Source organism: Cricetulus griseus, chromosome 3 (assembly GCF_003668045.3).
Source record: "Cricetulus griseus strain 17A/GY chromosome 3, alternate assembly CriGri-PICRH-1.0, whole genome shotgun sequence".
Taxonomy (NCBI): domain Eukaryota; kingdom Metazoa; phylum Chordata; class Mammalia; order Rodentia; family Cricetidae; genus Cricetulus; species Cricetulus griseus.
In genome coordinates, this window is record NC_048596.1 from 235,587,161 (window position 1) to 235,607,717 (window position 20,557).

Here is a 20,557-nt window from a genome sequence, read left to right on the forward strand (position 1 = left end):
ACACAAATTATCAAAACAAAACACAATCTCTTCTGCTGTGTTTCAGAAGATGTTTAAGAAGAAAAACCATACTTTCATTTTGGTAGTGAGGTTAAATGGTTCTGAGAAAGAACAAGCTAAAAATCCAAGGATGACATGAAAATATTTATATAGGCATTGTGTGTTTGCATATTTGTTTGTTTGTTTTTCTGAGACAGTTGTCTGGTCTGTCCTGGAATTCAGGATGCATAACAGGGTGGCCTCATATATAAAATATACAAAGAGGCAGAAAGGACAATGCTAAATACACCACACAGCTACCAAACATAGTTGCTAGTTGTTTTCTTTTTGTGTCTTTCTGTCTGTTTGTTTTGAATTGGGAGATAGAGGTCTTTGTCAAAATGGAAGACATTAAGTAGAGCACAGAAATTCAGAGCAGACAAGGGACAGATTGACATGGAAACAATTGTAGTCAGAAAACCAGAAAGTACATCATTTGTCCAAAATCTTTATATACAAACCTGAAACTAACCCCTGGTTCCTAATGGAACTCTCCTGATCAGATTAGGAATAGCAACTTTATCAGTAAGAATTTCAATGAAATAAGATAAATAAAAGAAAGACAAGAAAGATTTTGAAGCTTCAACAACAAATCCAAAAAAAATTGGCTTAGCTCATGGAATTCACAAACTCACTGGATGAATCAGCATCCCCACGTTTCCACCTTGGACTTGCAGCACAGCTGTGTGAGGTCCACCAAGTCAGGTCACCTTCCTGACTCATCTGTCCCCTCACCCATAACAACCAGCTCATAGCTTCCCTTATTGAAGGAGCTGTGGGCACCAGAACCTTCATTCTTGTGAATTCGTGAATTTTGTAACTGGGGTCACATTATGACCACCAGGAACAGGCGTCACTGCATTAAAACAGTGCGTCAGGTTGAGAAGATATGGTCTAGTCATTATTTCCCCAGTGCCAAGCCTGTGTAGTGTGAGCCTTAAATGGAGGGTGAAGTAGTTTCACAAGGATGACCAATTTTTCCTTCTCCAAAGAGGTGTGAGCTTTTTGTCACTTTTATAGAATATTAAATGAAACTAATGGCCTGAGTACAGGAATGATAGACACACACCCAAAGTGAGACACTACAAGAATTCTTAAAGTAGAGCTGGAGATGCTGTACTACTTTCAGAGATCAGGGACCAGTTGAGCATTCTAGTATGTCTCTTGGTTCAAAAAGCCTTCTTGACATACTAGGTTCCACTAAAAATAAATAAATAAATAAATAAATAAATAAATAAATAAATAAACTCACCCCCTCTTTCTTCCCTTGTTCCTGCACTGCCTTTCAGAGGCTGCAAATACTGTCTCTTTGAAGAGTAAAATGGAAACACTAATTTGAATTGTTTTTGAATTTAGTTCCAATGATGAAAATCAACTTTTATGCCAAAGGACTTCTTAAATCTGTGGTATTTTCAAAGTAAGCGAAAGTACCTGTGGACCTCCTGTTGGAAGGCCAGTGGCAGAGTACATTTGGCTGGTCATAGGTTACTACTACTGTGTCACAGATTGCCATGCACATGATACAGTCATAAAGCCACAGTATGTTCATGATGGACACACCACAGAGGGATGGATGAGCACACACATTCTGGGGGATCTTCATTCACACGACAGTTGCAAACACATGGCCCTTGAGGACCGTTGTGTAAATGAAAGAAACACAAGAGAACAAATTAAAACAATGTTATTTAAATCCTCTAGCCCCTTCATATCTTGTATGTGAACAATAGTTATACTTCCCAGAAATAAGACAAAAAGAAAGGAAGACAGCTGGATTTGTAAATGTTTAAACAAAGAAATAGGATGCAGGATAGACATTACATAATCTACTTATCAAAACAGACAATAAGAAAGGAAAAAATGGACAAAACAGTCACTACCAAGTATGTACATATAGTAGCCTAGACAAAAAGCAAATAAACAAACAGCCATCTGGTTTTCATAGTTACCACGCTCATGAGTGATGACTGAGGAAAGGAAGGTGGTACATGACAGTAGTTGAAAGAAAAGGAAATGGAAAAAAGAAAGAAGTTGAAAGTAGGGTTTTCATTTACTATTCTTAGGAAATAGAAAAGTGATTTAATAATCCATGTAATTTGTGTATGATAGAAAAAAATAATTACAGAGACAAAAACCAACCTTTTTGTGAGAGATGTATATAACTGTCACATCCAAGTGACCATCATCATAGCCTTTCTGGTTGGGAACTAAACCCTGCTCTTCTAATCCACATCTGGTTGACCCAGGAAGAGGTTTCCTGTGTATCTAGCTTCCTTTTGTTGGAAATGATTGATTCTATTTTCCTTTGCCACTTTCTGTTCTATATGTGTATGGTGTGTATGAGGTGTGGTGTGTGTGTGTGTGTGTGTGTGTGTGTGTGTGTGTGTGTGTGTGTGTGTGTGTGTGTGTGTGCATGGGTAAAAATGTAAGTGGAGGCCTGAGGTTGATGTTGGAAATCCTACCCCCACTTTATTCACTAAAGCAAGGTCTCTGGGTCAAGCCCAGTGATCACCTATAGCTTGTCTTGCTAGCCTACTTGCTCTAGGGAACCCATGTCTCTCCCTTTGGAGGACAGAATCACAGTGCATTTATATGTGGGTTCTGGGGATCAAACTCTGGTCCTTACACTTGTAAGGTAAGCACTGTAACCAATGAGCCATCTCCCAAGTCCCTGAAATGGATAAAAACAGAGTACAAGATTGAAGAACTAGATTTTGCTCAGGGGCTGAAACGCTCTATAATAAGTGCAGGGGAAACTAAATTAACTTTGAATTCTAACCTGAGGATTTGGACTTTGGGCAGAAGATTCATTTGCTTTTTGGTATCCTATAACTAAAAACACCCAGGATGCTGAGAGGCTAGAGGCAGGCAAGAAAGTGCCCCCAGGTTTCTAATATCCCTCATTTCTGTCATGGGGCCCTGGGAAAAGAAAGCACTGGAAAGTTTAGACTGGTGCTGGTGATCCTCTTGACAGGAGGAAATGATTAAAGGACCTGATGGCCTAGAGGTGATGGCTGGATCTACTTATGAAACATCACAAGTTAAATAACACCAAAGCCACATGGGCCTAGCAGGGGCACAAATGTCCCAATGACAAAAGATAGGAGATAGGAAAAAATGGCTCCTTTTCCTCTTTGTGAGAACAAAAATACACAGACATAAAAAGATTAGTTCATTCAACAATATTTCAGAATGGCCAGGAAAAGCTACAAATGACAGATGGCATAAAATTTATTTTTTGAAATAAAATTAATTCAAGAAAGGACGCCATGTTTCAAAACCGATATGCTGCCTGCCACTATGCCAAGTCAGACCAAGCAAACAGAAGCAGAAAAACAGACAGGGTCACATAGACACTAAAATAGTTTTAAAATCATATATAAAAGAATAAAAAGAAATTGAAGCAAAAAATTTAAAGACTTTTTTTTTCTTAATAAATATTCTTAAAATGAACAGGTTACCACTGATGACACATGCTTTCAGAGCATTTTTACATGGCAATCTTTCTATTGATAAAAACATTCTTGGATGGCATGAACTCTGGAAAATGTCTAAATAAAGCACCCACAATTATAAAAACAACAACAACTCTGATTTCTTTTAATCAAACAAGATCTGGACTTGAAAAGATGAGAGACGGGGAAATGTGCCAAAGGGGAGGTGATGGGGAGAAGGACAGACTGAAGGAGATGAATGGGTGACTGTCCTAAGGAGGAAGAAGATGAACTTGTAGCTTGCTAAATGGCCAAAGAAAGTGAAACATTATCTCTTCTTGCATGTACTTTGGTTTTACTAATTCTTCAACTAGGGTCTTAGTCTTTTATCTCTTTGTGACTACCCAACTAGGAGAAAGGGCATTGACAGTAGTAACAGGATTAATGTGGCATATAGGTTTTAGAGGTGTGGCCCATGTGTACTTCCAAATGAGCTCTTAAGCATGTTGTCTATTTAAAAACAGCTCTGGCTCTCCCTCCTTGAAAATGTGGTTGCAAATGAATATATCTCAGGAAGAGCAGGGACAAGGGCCCTTTCCATTGAAGTGATTAATACCTGATCCTTCCTCAGTCACCATCCCAAGTCCTTCAGCTTTGTTTTGCCTCTCAAAGGCATTCAGGTCAAGCACACTACAATAAAAAGGAAGAAGACATTACAGGATGAATAGGTCATTTTCTTTGTTTAGGGAGGCAAATGCCTACACACTAAAATGCCTTAAAATTGTGTATTACATGGTATCATTTGCTGAAAACAATTCCCAATCTACTGTGTTCCATTCTCATTTTCCTAGAGGCATATCAGCCAGCCCCTCCCCAGGGCCCACAATGAATGATCTATGTAAAAGTCAAGTACAAGGTTCATACATTTCAGCTCAGAGAGAACATTACCATTAACAAATGCACAGAAAGACAATGGTTCTGTTTCTGCAATTGACACTGATTTCATTAAACTTGTATCAGGCTTGTCAGTCAAATGTTCTCTGAACGATTCTAAATGATGCTAAAAAATGGAAAATGACTATTGCAGTGAGATTATTAGAGATCATTATGAAAACAAAATGAGAAATGGCCCCATTAAAATGGCCTTTAAAGTTCTCAGATAGTATTCAATAGAATTTTCTGTTTTACCTTGTCTTAAAACTATAAGGCTTATTTTTAAGTCTGGAGAATGTACTTCATTCTTAAAGGTCCCTATTTAAGCACATAGTCTCTGAAAACATCTACTAAAGTGTTACTTAAGACATTACTAACACTCTACAAACAGGACAGGCAACAAGACACCACCTGCCAACTCTTCTTAAAGTCTTTGTGAACAATTCTTGTTTGTCTAATAACTGTGTGCAATACCAAACAAATACTTTGAATCACAGCCACTGGGTAAAGCAAGACCAACCACACATCCTCACCTGCAGGACTGCATGAGGCCTGCCAGGCTCTGGAAGAAACCTACATCCTTCTTCTCCTTCAGGTAATCCAGCATCTTCTACAGAAACAGAGAAAACACATGGCTGCTGAGCACAAATGTGCTGCTAACTTTTCAAGTGTAGAAACATGCACAGACTCATAAGTGGTTGAAATCTTGAGAATATGTGACTTTTGGACATCCAGCCTCCAGTAAGACATCTCTATCACCCCATCAGGGAACATCACAAAAGGAAGGGCAGATTGAATGCAAGAGCTGGTAGGGTATTGTGGAACACCATCTTCCGGATATGATGTGGACTTGAACTCTGACTCTCAGCTCCTGTGATTACTTGCACAAGCCCCACACAAAACTGGAACAGTTAACATTCCATCACGGAGGTGACTAGGGACCTATCTTTCTGTAAGGATCTTTAGGTCATTAATGGTGGCTGCAGGAGGAAAAAGTCCTTTCTTCAGTGATGTAGCCACTAGCAAGTTGCCTGTGCTCCTGTGAGTAACCCTTCCCCTATGTTCCTGTGAGTAATTAAATCCTAATTAAACTCACTGGGCCATCAAAAGAAAAAGATAAGAAAGCATAAGGGTGACTAGCTGGGAAAAGGAATGGGAACAGTGGGAATGGGGGGACAAGAGAAGATAATAATATATTTTGAACATGATATATAATATGTGCATGCAAACGTCATGATGAAACCCACCATTGTGTATAAATATTATCCGCTCATAAAGTTTGTATAAATAATCAAGTTATGCTTTCTATTCCAAAACAAAGGTTTAAAAGAAGTCCAAGCACACAAATATTACTATCTCCATCCTTCCCATAACATAATGATAAGCATTTGGAGTAAGACTGATGCAGACTGGCAGGTGTGCCTGTAACTGAACAAGAGCAACCATGAGCACTATTTAGGGAGAAATGATACTGGTAATTCACTCCAGCCACTGCTTAAGTATTTAGAGATTCAGATTTCTAGCACACATAAACATGAAGGCTCATGTGGACACTGTGCACAGGTTTGCAGATTCTGGAAGCAGCACCAGCAATGGAGAGCTGAGGAACCTTGGGCTGATAGAGTAAAGCCTCATCCTTTACCATCTCAGCCAGAGAATCTGAAGTAGAGAAGGAACCAACAACCCATTCAGTGATTCTTCTCCTTTCTCAGAGGGATGTTTAGAGTCCATAATCAATATTTTGGTTAATGTATTCAAAACATCCTAAAGCAATGGTTAGATCTGTCTCATCAGCTGCTTGTTACATACAAAGCATCACAAAACAGCTATCCCTAATAAGTATATTGTGTTTGATGGGTTTCAAATGAAAAGTATAGCTCTCCCCCTATACATGAGGTTTTCATTTTGGATACTCATCTTTATGATGCTGCAACAGAGATACACATTTCATAGAATGCATACCTTGAATTTGAGATTTGTATTCTTTTCCTAGCATGGCTATGTACAGTGTCATATTTTCACACAAAGCTAGGGGGCACCAGAGAACTATGGTTTGCCTTCAAGGGACTGGGACCAGAGGGCCAGTTAACTCCACCTCTAACTACATACTGTGTTGTGGAGCTATGCCATCTCATAAGACTGGAGTAGTTAATAATGCCATTTCAACACATGGCTTAATCCTGTGATGAATTTATCAAACAAAATCCCACTTCTAATTGGGAAGCATCTGTATATATGAGATAACAGACATACTCAAGAGTTAGGGGAAGGTTGCTACTTAAAAGTCAAGAGGACTGTGTGGAGGAAGACATTTAGTGGGAAGGGAGAGGGGACAAGAGAGGCCAACGAGAAAACAGACACTATCATAGAACTTGAGGTATTTGACTTAAAATATCAGTATGAAACTTAGCACTTCATACACGGATGTGTGCTAACAAAGCTTTTAAGGCAAATAGAAAGTTGTATCGCGTGGATTACTCGATGACGTTAGTTACCTGCTGTACAGTGGAGTTCCCACCATTTAAAATAGCAATGCCCAGTTTCAAAGTGGCAGCCACCATTGGTCCAGTTTCACCTTAAAAATACAGAAACAATAGGATTCCTATCATTTCTCTCGTGATGCTAACAAACAAAAAAAACCACAACACACTTTTAAAGTACTTATTGCCCCATATAAGTCTTTTTATGAAAAGAGGCCCAACTGATGTATGTGCCAGAAAGCATGAAGACAATCAAACCATACCAACCTTCTGCTGCTGACATTTTTATTATATTCCATGTAAGGTATTCAAGAATGAAAACTGCACGGAGATATAGGAAAGAACAGGAAGAAAACCTGACTCTGAAATACTGAGACTAGAAGTACTAAGGTTCAAAGCTTATCGTGTGTGTGTGTGTGTGTGTGTGTGTGTGTGTGTGTGTGTGTGTATAAAAGCTTATACTATATATGTAAAATCTATATTAAGATTGTAATATATATATATAGACAATAATTAAATGAATATAAGCTACTTAAAGCTCTCCTGAAGGAAAATTCCTTGCCATCTTTCAAAAAAGTATTACATTTTAACTTTTGTCATTTTCATTAATCACTTTTAATAAATGCATATACTATTTTTACACATATTTTCAGTTTTAAGATGATTGGATAATGACAAAAACCTAGTTGTCTATCATTGGTTGTATTTTAGTTTTATCTATTTACCTCTACTCGGAGCAACAGGGTTTAATAACATATATTACTTTAAAAAACAACTTTTTTCCAGTTTTTTCATACTACCTTTTCCATTTGAGTACAAGTAACATTAAAAGTGTTTTACTTGTGTCCATAACTGCATTCAGTCCTTCCTTAACATTCACTATTTGGCCTTTCTTATTCTCTTTTCTATATGTTACACTGTGATCACATGTCCATTTAATATACAAAATTAATTTATAATCTATAAAATTGGCTACATGCTGTAAATGAGGGAGAATATGTAGTGTTTTCTGAGATCATGTGATCTCACTTAATATTTTACACCTTAAGTCCATCCATGAACATGAGTTATGAAGGAGGATATGAAACTATTTCTAGTTCTAACTCATTAGATAAGTGCATAAAAATGTATCCGATAGTGAAAATGTAAAAGTATGAAGTGCCACAGTTCTGTTCCAAGTAGGTATTCTAACGATACAGAAGTTCATTGAGTTGCATATTGTGTTTTGTTAATTTTATTATGTGATTTAATTTTTGTAACTTTTTAATAATATTTAGAAATTTAAAAATGTTTTCACAAAGATGTTACTAATGTGGGAAAATAATCTTGAAATGGCTGGTTTATGAGGTGGACAGTCTTTTATTAATATTAAATGATTCATCTAAATGTATAAACATTTCTACCAAAATTCAGCAAATTGTGATCTAAGGACCAAGTACAGCCTCTATCTGCAATGTAAATAAAGTTTTCTTAGAACATAGACTTTGTGTACAGTATCTAGAGAACGGAGTCCCCCCTCTGGTGGGGGTGGGCCGGAATGAACCTACTTTTCCTGACTCTGAGTGTGGCACTGCTAGTGGGACATGAATAAACCTCATCTTTGCTGATGCTGAATGATGCCCCCTGGGGGACAGAAACGAATCTTACCTTTGCTGGCACTGATGGTCTGAAGCACCATCTCAGCTGCCCCACGATCATGCAGTCTGGCTTGCTGGTAGAGAAGTTTCTGCTTCTCCATTTCTTTTTCCTGAACACAAATCCCAACCATTTATGTAGTGGCTACAGACATCACAGCAGCTCTCTACAGACCACATTTCTAGTTATCTCTTCATGTATGGGCTCTATGACAACATTATGGACCATTTCAACACCAACAATGTTATCAAACAGATAGGCACATATTCAACTCATGGTTTTGTTTTGTTTGTTTGTTTCCCTTGATATTTTTCCCGATATACTTTTAGTATTGGTTTATCAGGATGCATTTTTTTCTCAATTTTAATTGGCTGATCAGTCCAAAGCCTGTTTCACACTTCATCTTTGAAACTTGCACGTTCCAATTGATACATCTGTGCATAGAGTTGGTCATGTATTTTTGGTAATCTCCTAGGTCATGGCCATAACTTGATACTGCTCAGCAAATGGCTCGAGTTGCAAGTTACCAGTGAATCACAGAAAAACAAAAGCAAAAAGAACATTAACTTAGACATCTTAGAGTTTAAGCAAAATTGAAAGCTGATATGGATAAAAAAGGTAGGCTTCAACTGAGTCGTGGATTTATGATACAGATTACCCTGATTGCCCCCCCAAAGAATAAGAGAAGCAATGTGCCTTTATATTTTGTATTCTCAGGAGGTAACAAAAGAGACTGCATGGTGCCGCTAGAGCAATGGCTGGTGTTTGTTCTTTTCCACTTAAGCTACCGCTGCGAACATAAAGGAGGAAATCAAAAGGAAAATATAAAGGCACAGCAAGTTCAAGGCTGGTATGATCATTCACTTGAGCAATCCAGTTCGCTGGAGAATTGAGACGGAACTAAGCAGTATAAGTTGCAGAATGCAAGTTGCATAGAGCCCTGTGACAGCGCGTCCATCAAATGGCGTGGTAGAGAAGCTTAAGTCAATGGGACATGAAACGCTCAATTAGTATCATGTCCGTTAACACAACGGCCAAAACATACGTGACCTAGGGCAGTAGGCACCGCAGCAGTAGCCAGGATGACAACTGTGCTGCCGTCAACTTTCCATCCAAAGTACGGAAAATAGACATTGAAAGATGGAAGAGGTTTAAAAAATGAAGGCTTGCTCATTACAGAGTATGAGAAATAAAGTGAACTAAAAGGAGGGGGCAGGGGAGAAATGGGCTCAAACAAATGAAAAAAAGAAAGAAAGAAAAAGAAAAGAAACCTTCAAATCAAAAGCAACCAACACAGACATTTATGCTGTTACCAGAGAGTTCTCGCCGAGGCTGGCAAATTTGTTTCTTAAATCTTTGATAATATCGTGCTGCAAAAACAAAATTGATCAGGTGTTTTTGTTGGTTTTTTTCCATACTTTAGTTAAGAGCTCCTGTGATATTTTTTTCTTAAATTATGTGATAGGCCTAAATGGAAGCAGAGAAAGAAAAATAAAAGAGGCCGCTGTGCTTCATCTGTAGCCATGCTAACGCCTAAAAGGGTTGCCTTCATGTTTAAACCTCTTCCTGAGAAATCAAAAACAGAACAGAAACGAAACCACACAGACACAAACAAAACCATACTGTCATTACAACACAGGTTTGAGAAAACGGGAAAAAGACCCTTTCGTCTACGCTTGAGTTTTAAAATTCATGATCAACATCTGATTCTTCCTTTTGGACCCAACAATCTTTTACTTTCCACCTGTCATCGGAGCTGAAAACGGAAACTGTATTTAATGAAGCCTAACCAACTCCATCTCCAAAGAGACTCTCCAGAAGACAATAAGAAGAAGACTCTCTGAGGAACTGACCCCTACCATTTTCAGTAACCAAGAAGGCCAGGAAGTTGGGAAAAAAAACAAAACACCATTCTACCAAAAGTACAAAGACAATCCCCAGAAAGCCACAAAGAGGAAAGAGGAAGGTGAGACTAGTACAGATGAAAATGAAAGCAACCATCTGCTATTTGAGCTCCCAAAGTGGGAAGACTAGTTCAGAGACCTGGCAGAGTTATCAAGCTCCTGTTGTTACCTTTATCACTGAAACCACACTGGATACTTGAGCTCAGGGAAATCTGAGAGTTGACAGGAGAGCAAATCATCTTCTTTTGAAAGCACAACCCCTAGATGAAGACCATTCTCATTTTTCATATCTGACAACTAAATTTCAATGGGAATGAATATTTCTAGAAAAAAAAAACGAAGAGTATCGAAAAAACTGGGCAACTGAGAAATACTGATGGAGAAGCAAAACACACACACACACACACACACACACACACACACACACACACACACACACACACACACACACAGCCAACAGCAACAACAAAACAAAAGCAATCCTGCTTCATGAAAAAAGGTTGCCCATTTTCTCTTAGTTCCACTGAACTTTCTCTTCACATCCATGTAGAACTGGTTTTTGCTGGTGCATTGTCCTTGAGAACTGTGTCCCAGTGTATCATTTTAATTTTTCATTGAGATATTATATCATACCATGAAATAAATAAAATCTAGAAAACTAAGGGAGGGAGATTGATTACATGGAAAGAAATTGTGTTTGTCCTCCAAGCTGATTGCATGTGAGCTTTCCTAAACAAACTGCAAATTTGAAAACTAATTTTTACTTTTCATTTATCCTTCCTTCCTTCCTTCCTTCCTGACTCCCACCTCTCTTCCTTTCTTTTTCTTTCTTCCTTTCTTTCTGACGGTATTCTGATATATAACACAGTCTGCCCTGGAACTTGAGATCCTCCTGCCTCCAATTACTAAGGATGTGATTCCAGGTGTGCTCCATCATGTCCAACATTTGAGGTAGGCTTCTTAAAACTCTCTTCCTTAGGGACATAGAATCTTAGGTTCCCTAACCCTTGCAGATTTCATTTACTTCCCTAAGGATCTTACAGAAACACCATTGCAGTTTAACTCTCAGGTTACAAAGGATGGGACAACAAAAGCAGCACCAGGGCCTGAATGCTCCTTGAGACAAAACATTCTCATACCCAAACTAGTCCAAATTATCAGCTTTCTGCTAATGTAACAAAACTGGTGTCTTTTCGAGATCCACTAGGGTCATGAACCAGGCCCCTGATCCAACTGCAGGCCTTGATGTAAATTCAGGATATCGGGGACATTTCCTTCTTGTGTAACTGCAGCTCATGACAAAAGGACTCATCTTCTTTAAGAGACCCTCGAGATTCCCACTGGGGCGGGGGGAAAAAAGTTTTTGAAGAGGAAATAAAGATGCACACAGTTCTTCAGTGATTTTCATTAATTGAGAATTGAAATAATAACAAACTCCAACTGTTCTTTGATTCTTGAGGGAGAAAGTAGCACATTCTGAAAATGGAGATGAGAGAGTATTTTAACCTGAGGACAGCAGAGAAAACCGGACTTCGTAAAAAGAGTTTTCCTGGTGGCCTTGATATGGCGGCAGCAGAGGCTGCTGCTAACCAATCTGCAGCCCGTGAATCCAAAGAAATCAGCTGAGTTGATTTTTTTCTTTGTATTTCCAATATTCCAATAAGGTCTTCATGTGTTCCTCTTTAAGTAGGATGAGAAATTTGCTATAATCTAAGCAAGGAGAAGTTTCCAGAAACCAAATTCTTCTTAAGAACACCTCTCATCATTTAGTAATATTCCAAGATTTAGTGATGTTCCAACTGCAAATATTTGTTGGTATCTAAATACAAGGTGAGGTGGAATGTATAACAATTACTAATAACTGAAAGAAACGATGAAAACTAGGAAATCGGTTGGACGAAACACATGACAAAGACAAAGGGGTTGAAGAGCAGAGAGATATATTGGTTTATAATGCAAATAAGTCAAAATAGACTAAAGAAAACCACCACCATACATTAGAGTCTTGTTCCAGCTTTAGGTCGGCCTTTTTATAGAACTGATTTATGATTATTTATAAACAAAAACACTTAGAAGAATATATCTTAACTTAATGATACATGCTTTCCAATTTCTTAACAACAGCAAAAAAAAAATTGTATAGTGTTTACCAATAGAAGGGGAGCCTGCTGTAATCACAAAACCAGAAAATACTTAGCATAGTATACTTGATGTATAGGAATTTGGACGAAAATTCGAATGAATACCAGACAGAATTAGATAGTGTGACACCATGTAGGTATGATCATAACTTGAAATATTGCAAGTGATATCTTCTAGTTTGAAAGACAAATGACTAGTGCATTCTGGAAGTATATTTAGTTACTTTCAGCACAAAGCCAAATGGGACTTCAGAATTGCATTAATGTAAATAAGTCATAATTATCAGATGGTACACTTTAGTTCATTTGAAATTCTATTTCTACCTTTCATTCTCTTTGTGCCTGAACTTTCAAATGCTGCAACAATTTCACAGAATCCCACGTCTCTAAGGGATGGACATAATTTCCATGGCTTTCTACTTAATAAAAACAGAAAAGAAAAAATATATGTCTTGATTCAAAGCATATTTGGCTGAAATAAAAGTTTAAGTCAAACTCTCACTAACTTAGTCAGACAAGAGAAACACACAACCAAAAGTGAAAGCTCCAGTGTGCTGGAGGCTCTAAGGGTTAGATTTATGACAGTGTGTTTTCACTGTTCACTTCCTCCAATATCATTTCTACCTGGTTTTGAAGGTGAATGATGTTTTCCTTTGATTCAGCATTTCTAGAACCAATTTAGAACAAATGTTAAACAATACAACCAGCTCCATTGAAACAGTTTCTAGCAGGTGTAGCCAGTAGAATTTATTCTCTACCACAAAAAGCTCCATTAATGGGCCATTAAAAACTAGGGAAAGAATGATTCCAAATTCAAGACCAAATTGACAAAATTAAGCCAATGTGGCTTATCCTGAGCAAAAAAACTGATTTAAAACTACCTTCACTTCCTACTTGTTTTTATTTAAAATGTCTTGAATACAGAAGGAAAATACCACACAATCCTTTCTCAACTGACCAAGTCTAACAAAGGGAGGAATTGTTGACCACTAAGAATGTGAAACCATGGTTAGATCATGTGATGGATCATCTTCATTGTCAACTTAACAGGTTTAGAATGACCTAGAAGACAAGTTCAGACTTGTGTGTTTATGGGAAGATGCCTGACTGTAGACAGTATCACCCATGGTTGGGGGGTCTCAAACTGAATAAAATAAGAAAATGAGCTAAGCACCAGCATTTATCTCCTTCTGCTTCCTGAGTGCAGACGCAATGTGACCATCTGCCTTGTGCTCCTGCCTCTATGCCTACTCCTTCATGAAAGACTGTGCCCTTCAACTGTGAGACGAAATGAGCCCTTTCTTCCACAGAGACAAGGGAAAAACCTAATACAGATCACAGAGGTATGGAATACCACATTGATTTGTGAGAAATAGGGAGTTAAAGTAACTTTCAGCATTGAATGGCTCACAACTCATCACTTGATATGTTTTTAGAGACCATAATTCTATAACTAGTTCTTATGGTTCTCAGTTCTCAAATATGGTTCTTAATTCTAAACTAGACTAATTCTGGACAAATAGCTGCTCTCAGTGCAGCTCCCAGTTCCCAACTGAGGGTATCTCTTTAGGCTAGAGAAACAATTTTCTACAGATTACCTTAGGGATGCACACCTTCCTTCCATCCTTACATAGTGTACTTAGTAGCTAGCCTCAGATGGCACACACAGCCTTAAATACCGTGACAGATTGTTGAGGACACTTTTCATTATGTCACAACTTGTCCTCTGGGAATAAATTCCACTGAATTATTAAACTAAAATCTTCTGTTTCTCTCTAAAGAAGACTTCTTGTTTATTGATCTAATTAACAACTGTTGCAATTTCAAGTTGGCTCCCAGAAATCTTGGAATCAAATATGCCGATAGTCATGGCATACTGGCAAGATTCTAGCATGGGTTTTGTTTGTGGATTAAATTTATTGTTAAAATTCTTTCCTCTGTGGTGGGAAATACTTTATCTCTCTGTTTTACTGTATTACATACAATTACAAGATATTTTAAGCATCAAATAAGGAAAGATAAGGTCACATATGTATATACTCAAGTTAAATGTTATTTTCTATATAATACTTGACTGGGAAATATTTTTATTCATACCAATTGAAATTTGTTTTCTCTTTGATCTTCTCTAACTACTTAGATAAAGAGTAATAAAAATTTGCGACCTTGACAAAATACTTATGTGTTAGTAATTGTGAAACTGTCCTCAGAAATGAAAAGAACATGTATGTACAAACAGAAAACTCAGAAAAAAAACAGATATGACCCTCAGACCTCCAGGGCAAAGGTCTCCATTCTAATAAGTGAGACTCAGAGCAGGCAGTGTGACCAGCTAAAGGCCACCTAGCACCCAGGTGAACACTCAGGTCTCTGGCACTATATAGCCAATTCTGGCTTCACTCTGCTGTGAAAGTTCCTCTCCATGGACTTCTATGATTTTCTTTAGAGAAAGGAAAATATATGAAACACAACAGTAATACTAAACCCTTGTAGAGTTACCCATACGATAGGCAGTGTTTTGAGTCTTACATATACTGACTAATTTAATGCCTAAAATACCTGTGTACAGTAATATCTGTAATTTGTCCCATTTTGTAGACAGTGAAGTTGAGGCTTCAGCTGACACAGGTAGGTGGGATTCAAACACTGGTTTTTATCCACGTGTGTATACCCTCTCATTGACTCTGTTCTTTCTTATTTACGCTACATAACTCGGTCAAGGAAAAGCTTCACTCAAGATTATTTTTTTAAAAGCTGGGACATGAAGTCAAATTACTGAGAGATGAAAAACAGACCATTCTAACTTTAAGTACATGGCCTCTACACAGTGTGGAAAAGCCCTGTAATCATACATACGAGTTTTTATGACGTAAAGGACTGTGCTTCCCAGGAGCTTTCTCATATAAGGGTTAGTATCCCACCTCCTCCTAGCAACTCCTCTCTCAAAACCTTGGACTTGATTCTGAGCCCTAAGGCTCTATATGTGATGGTGATTATACTCTGGATAATACCACTAAAAGTGTACATCAAGGAAACTCCTTCATGATGGAGACAGTCAGGCTTCAGTGCTGGGCTCTGGACAAGCTGGGGCTAACATGGCACTGGCTTCCTCGGGGTTGGGCAGAAGAACCAGTGAATACCAGGTGGTATGGTGAAATGAACTTCTCTTACCAAATAACATTGGAGACGCTTATCTTTTTTTCCCATCCTGCAGGAGCCACTGACCCATATTCACATGGCCTCCTTGGAAGTATCCCACCACTAACAGCAATGGTACTGTTCAGTAGCTATGGCTACTTCTTGTATTTCCTTTCTTCCTTCTATCATTTCTCCTTTTCCCTAACTCTTATTTCCCTGGAACTGAGACACTCCTAATCTAAATGACATGTTAGCATGCAAGCTTGTGGTTTCTGTGTACCAGGAAACCTGACCTAGCAACACATTGTATAGGATCAGACATCAATAAATATAAATGAAGGTGGCAGACTGCATCAGTATTCCACCAAACTCCTCAGCCTTTGACCCTATAAGATTGATTTGTGACATTTTGGTCTGTACTCTAGATGTGTGAGGCTTCCATGGCTAGATGTACAGATTTCCAATTTGTTTCATAAAGAAATTGCTAGATCAACATTTTATAATCATAATTCTGTGTCTGACTCTTAGGGGTTTCATGGTTCTTATTGCTAAATAAACTTAGAGTTCAAATTATGTAGTTACTCAGGGCAGAACATCTTATATCCAATTCAGTTTTTCAAAACCGTAAAAAAAAAAAAAAAAAAAAACGGAGTTCTTCAAAATTTGACATTCAGGGGGTCCTAGCATATGTTATGTTATCACTGGGAAGTGCTATCTATTTATTATCAGTCCATTAGACAATGTGGCTCTAACCTGATTCCTCTACTCTTTCTGTCATGTTTTGAACTATGAGATGATTGCTGGTATGGGCATTGCATCACAAAAAGTATATCTTTAGCTACATCTGAGGCACATCCAGAAGAGAACATGCAAAACTCCCTAAACCCTTACCAGAATGCTAGCTCAGCCACAGGTAAATGTAATACTTAAGACTCAAGAAATTTTCCTGAATGTAAAGTAAAAAAAAAAAAAAGGACCTCAGAGATATCTGAGCAAGTTTAAATCTGAATTGGAAATCAGAAAGATATAGAAAAGGGGATGCAACTTAACTTAGCATGTGAGAAAAGCAGCCAGAAGATGAGTCGGTTTTCTACCCTTCTCACCTACCACTCCACCACAGGTTTCCAGTGGGTTATAAAACTGTATTCTAGAACCTCAATATCCCACAGAAATGTGCTTAGTGAATTATCTTTCCAAATGAAGACTTCACTTTTAATCATGTGCACATGAGAACAAAAGAGGGCACTGAATACCCCGGAGCTGAAGTTGCAAGAGGTCAAGAACTGCCCTGCATGGATGCTGGGAACTTAACTTGGGTCCTCTGCAGTAAGAAGAGCAGTAAGCCTTCTTTACCAATGAGCCTGCTCTTAAGCCTGGATCATCTTAAAGTCATATCCTCAATTGCTTGATGAAAGCAACAGAACAGCCAGCTATCTGAATAATGTTTCCATGGAATTTGATAAATCTTAAAAAGGTAAATAAAGCATTCAGCTACAATAGTTGACTTGCTGAGTACCTGAAAACTTACTTCTCCTTTTTTAGTTAATGCTGGCCACTTTCTAACATTTAATTGCCTTTTTATATTATGTTAATATTGAAGTACCCACAGATCTCAAAAAAAAGTAATTAAGTTTGCTATTGTGGTATTAAAAGGGGAAAATCTACAGTTTTGCATTATTGAGGAAGCAGGGAACTGATAGTTAAACTTTATAGCTAAACCAGATGAGCTTCAGTGGGATCACACCAATAATAACACACACAGGTGAACAGAGAAGAAAACTGTTGGCACTTTGGTCTCCATTTCTGTGATTTTCTAAATTTTCTTGAATTAGCCATTGGGAAACTTTCTTACAACACCACATTTCTTAGCATAGGTATTTCTGAACTCTTGGTGATGCATTTACCAAATATGTTTCAAAGAACTTGAGTAGAAACTAATGCCAGTTTTAATAACCCATCAGGGACTGGGATAAAATTCCCATCCTATACTTTTTGTTCTTTCCAAGTTTATGTAACATAATTTGTTCTAGGTGTTATTGAAACTGCCAAATAATATTTCAGTCCGTAGGACTTATAAGAAAAATTCCACAATTATATTACAATGAAATTCTGTCAACCAACCAGACATTTCCATGTAAACAGTCTGATGGATCACTAAATGGATAAGGAAATCAATCATGCAGTTGTTTGTTTAAACTCTTTTTCGTAGTTTTGTTAGCCTCACACAGTCAACATCAGAGTAAATGATTTCATAGGATGGATTACATATACCTTGTTTTTAAACTCTGAAAAATATAGTAATACTCATATAGCATGCATTTTGCAAAGAGCAGCATGTTACTGAATTAGGCATAAATCTCGCAAATCATATAGAAATAAACAAAACTCCCAGTATGGAAGTGAAAATCACCAAACATGGCCTACTGTTTCACTTATGAATGTGTGGCGACTTCTGGGAGCTTTAGAATTTTGTCTTGGGCTGAGCTGGCCCAAGCTACTGGCCCACTCCTCCTATTTGGGGATTAGCAATCAGGTCTCACTGTCAGATGGACTTGACCATCACTCTAAACCTAAAGGCAGCCTCTCTTTCTCTCTGTCCTAGCTCTGTACTGTAGCTGATTCTTCTCCCTGACTTGACCCACATCCTATACTCTGAACACCACATTTGTAATGTTAGCCCTTCCCAGGAACATCGATCTCTAAAGCCTCTAAGTTTGAGCCTCTAAGTCCATTCCATTGGTTTTGAGATCTCCTAAAACTCCATTCAATCTTCCAAATAATTTGTCTGTCTAAAACTGCTCATCCTACTCTATCCTATCCACTCCTCCTGGAGCACCTTTCAGGGTTAGAAGGTTCCTTCATGTTTCTATCATTTAACAGTTCATAGGAGCTCTACCCAAGGTGGAAATCAAAATGTAAGACATTATTATTGGAGCCACTAGTATCAATAATGAAAGCTTACTTTGCTTTAAGTGTGATGTCCACTGTATGCCATGGACCATGGTGTCTATTAGATTGAATCTGAATGTGATATTGTCATTCAGTTGGATTTTTAAAATTACAATGGTCCAGATATGTAACAAAAACAATGTATTCCAGTCAGTTACACACTGCAATTTGTTTCTTCTAAATAGAATCTTCGTAACAGTCATTAAATCATTTTAAAAAATAAAACCATTAAGAGCATTGCCTCCCCGGGATATTTATGATCAACTTTCCTGTAAAAAATGACCTCATGAAAATAAAATTCAAACTTCACAGAAAACATACAAAGTAAAAAATATCTTGCAATTCTATGTCAAAATGTCTTCTATTTGCAAAATTTCCAGATGAAATCTTTAAAATGACAAGATGCAGAAACAGTCATGTAGAGTTCTTTTCTTTTAAGGAAGTGCCAAGAATCAGTGTTAAAATTATGACACCTATACTCCAGGTACCAATCAAAGGACCAACAAAAGGGGGAATAAAGCAAAGAAAAAGGCAACCTCACTAGCCTCGCCAGTAATATCATATACCATGTCTGCTTTATGTAAGGAAACAGGTATGAGTAACATTCAAAGGGATGAGGCCCAGGCCCTTCCTAAACCAGACAGTCTCTAGTTAAAAGTTTATCCACTAAATGGCCAAACTCATCCAGCACAGTATGCAGCTCAGAGTTAGCATGAAGGATACAATTTCAAATCATGAGTCATTTCAATGGCAAGAAGGATAAACAAAGGAAGGGATACTAAGCACTACAAACTCTCAAAATGATTCTGAAGATCTTTTCTTACAAAAGAGTCCAAGACTTTGGGTCTAATACAGGTAAATGCCACAAGAAACTGAAACTCGGACCCAGACAGATACACACATACACATGTCTTTACCTTGCTGCGCTGGGATCCTGTGACCTTAAGGAAGGATGAGGACAAGAAGCAAAATAGCAATAAACAGCTGCTCTGGAGACAATGGATAACCCGCAAAGGAAAACAGTATCATTTGCTGCTCACCGACTGTTCTAAGTTAACTGTCTCCTTACAGGAAGGATGGACTTAAGACTAGAACTCATGTATCTTAACATGGATTGTATAGAAAATTAAACTTAGGGCATTTTGCTCAGCCAGCAATAGTCATGGATCATTTTCAAATTAGGTTGTTCTTTTGTTTGTTTTTTTTTTTAATGCACTGATTTTAATGCTTCAGAGATGGTAACATTGATTATTTCTGCAAGTATCATGGAATAGTCTAAGTTCATTCCTTGGTTCTATGTGCTGTGTTTCCACCATGAAGTAAGGACTCATTGCTGGCTACTCATATTTTTCTAGACTTCTAGCTCAAAGTCCATATATATAACTGATAGGAAGAATCTACTCTCCATTTTCTTCTACTTTATTTCTCTGTCTTAAAGAAATACACTAAATCAGAAAATAGTAGTTAACAACAGCTAGCTAGCCTCCCAAAGAAGCAAAAGTATACTATAAGCAAAGTGGGGAATGAAATGAATCTTCTTTGATGCTAATTAACATTAAGCAGTAATTCAAATCATAGGCAATATTTAAAGGTTGAGAATGCTTGAGAAAATAATCATGAAATGGAATCTATCCTAGAAAAGATGTGCCTCTACTTCATGCAAGCAAACTGCACCATGGCAACCACTTACATATGTGTACCGAATGAGTGACCTAATTGGGCAGAAGTCAGAAGGCCAATTGATTCAGGAAAGAAAATATCCAAAACCAATAGAATCATTAAAAACTTGATGTCATGTTGCTCTTCCATAGGTATTCTCCTCATGTGTCTATTGGCAATTACAGACCACAGCATCCCTGAGATGCGAGTAATTTGAAGTGGTCTTGTCTCTGTGGGCTGCCAGG

At 37.8% G+C, this 20,557-nt stretch overlaps 1 protein-coding gene across 1 annotated transcript in view; it reads right to left on the reverse strand.

The window, feature by feature from the left end:
- The window catches only part of Ryr2 (ryanodine receptor 2), a 401,257-nt gene that overhangs the window by 58,854 nt on the left and 321,846 nt on the right, over positions 1–20,557 (reverse strand). The window contains exons 81-84 of the mRNA XM_035441718.1: positions 8,534–8,633; positions 6,902–6,981; positions 4,940–5,016; positions 4,090–4,163 (exon numbers count right to left, since the gene is read on the reverse strand). Of these exons, the coding sequence (XP_035297609.1) occupies positions 4,090–4,163; positions 4,940–5,016; positions 6,902–6,981; positions 8,534–8,633 (331 nt within the window). The remainder of the gene's footprint in view (positions 1–4,089; positions 4,164–4,939; positions 5,017–6,901; positions 6,982–8,533; positions 8,634–20,557) is intronic.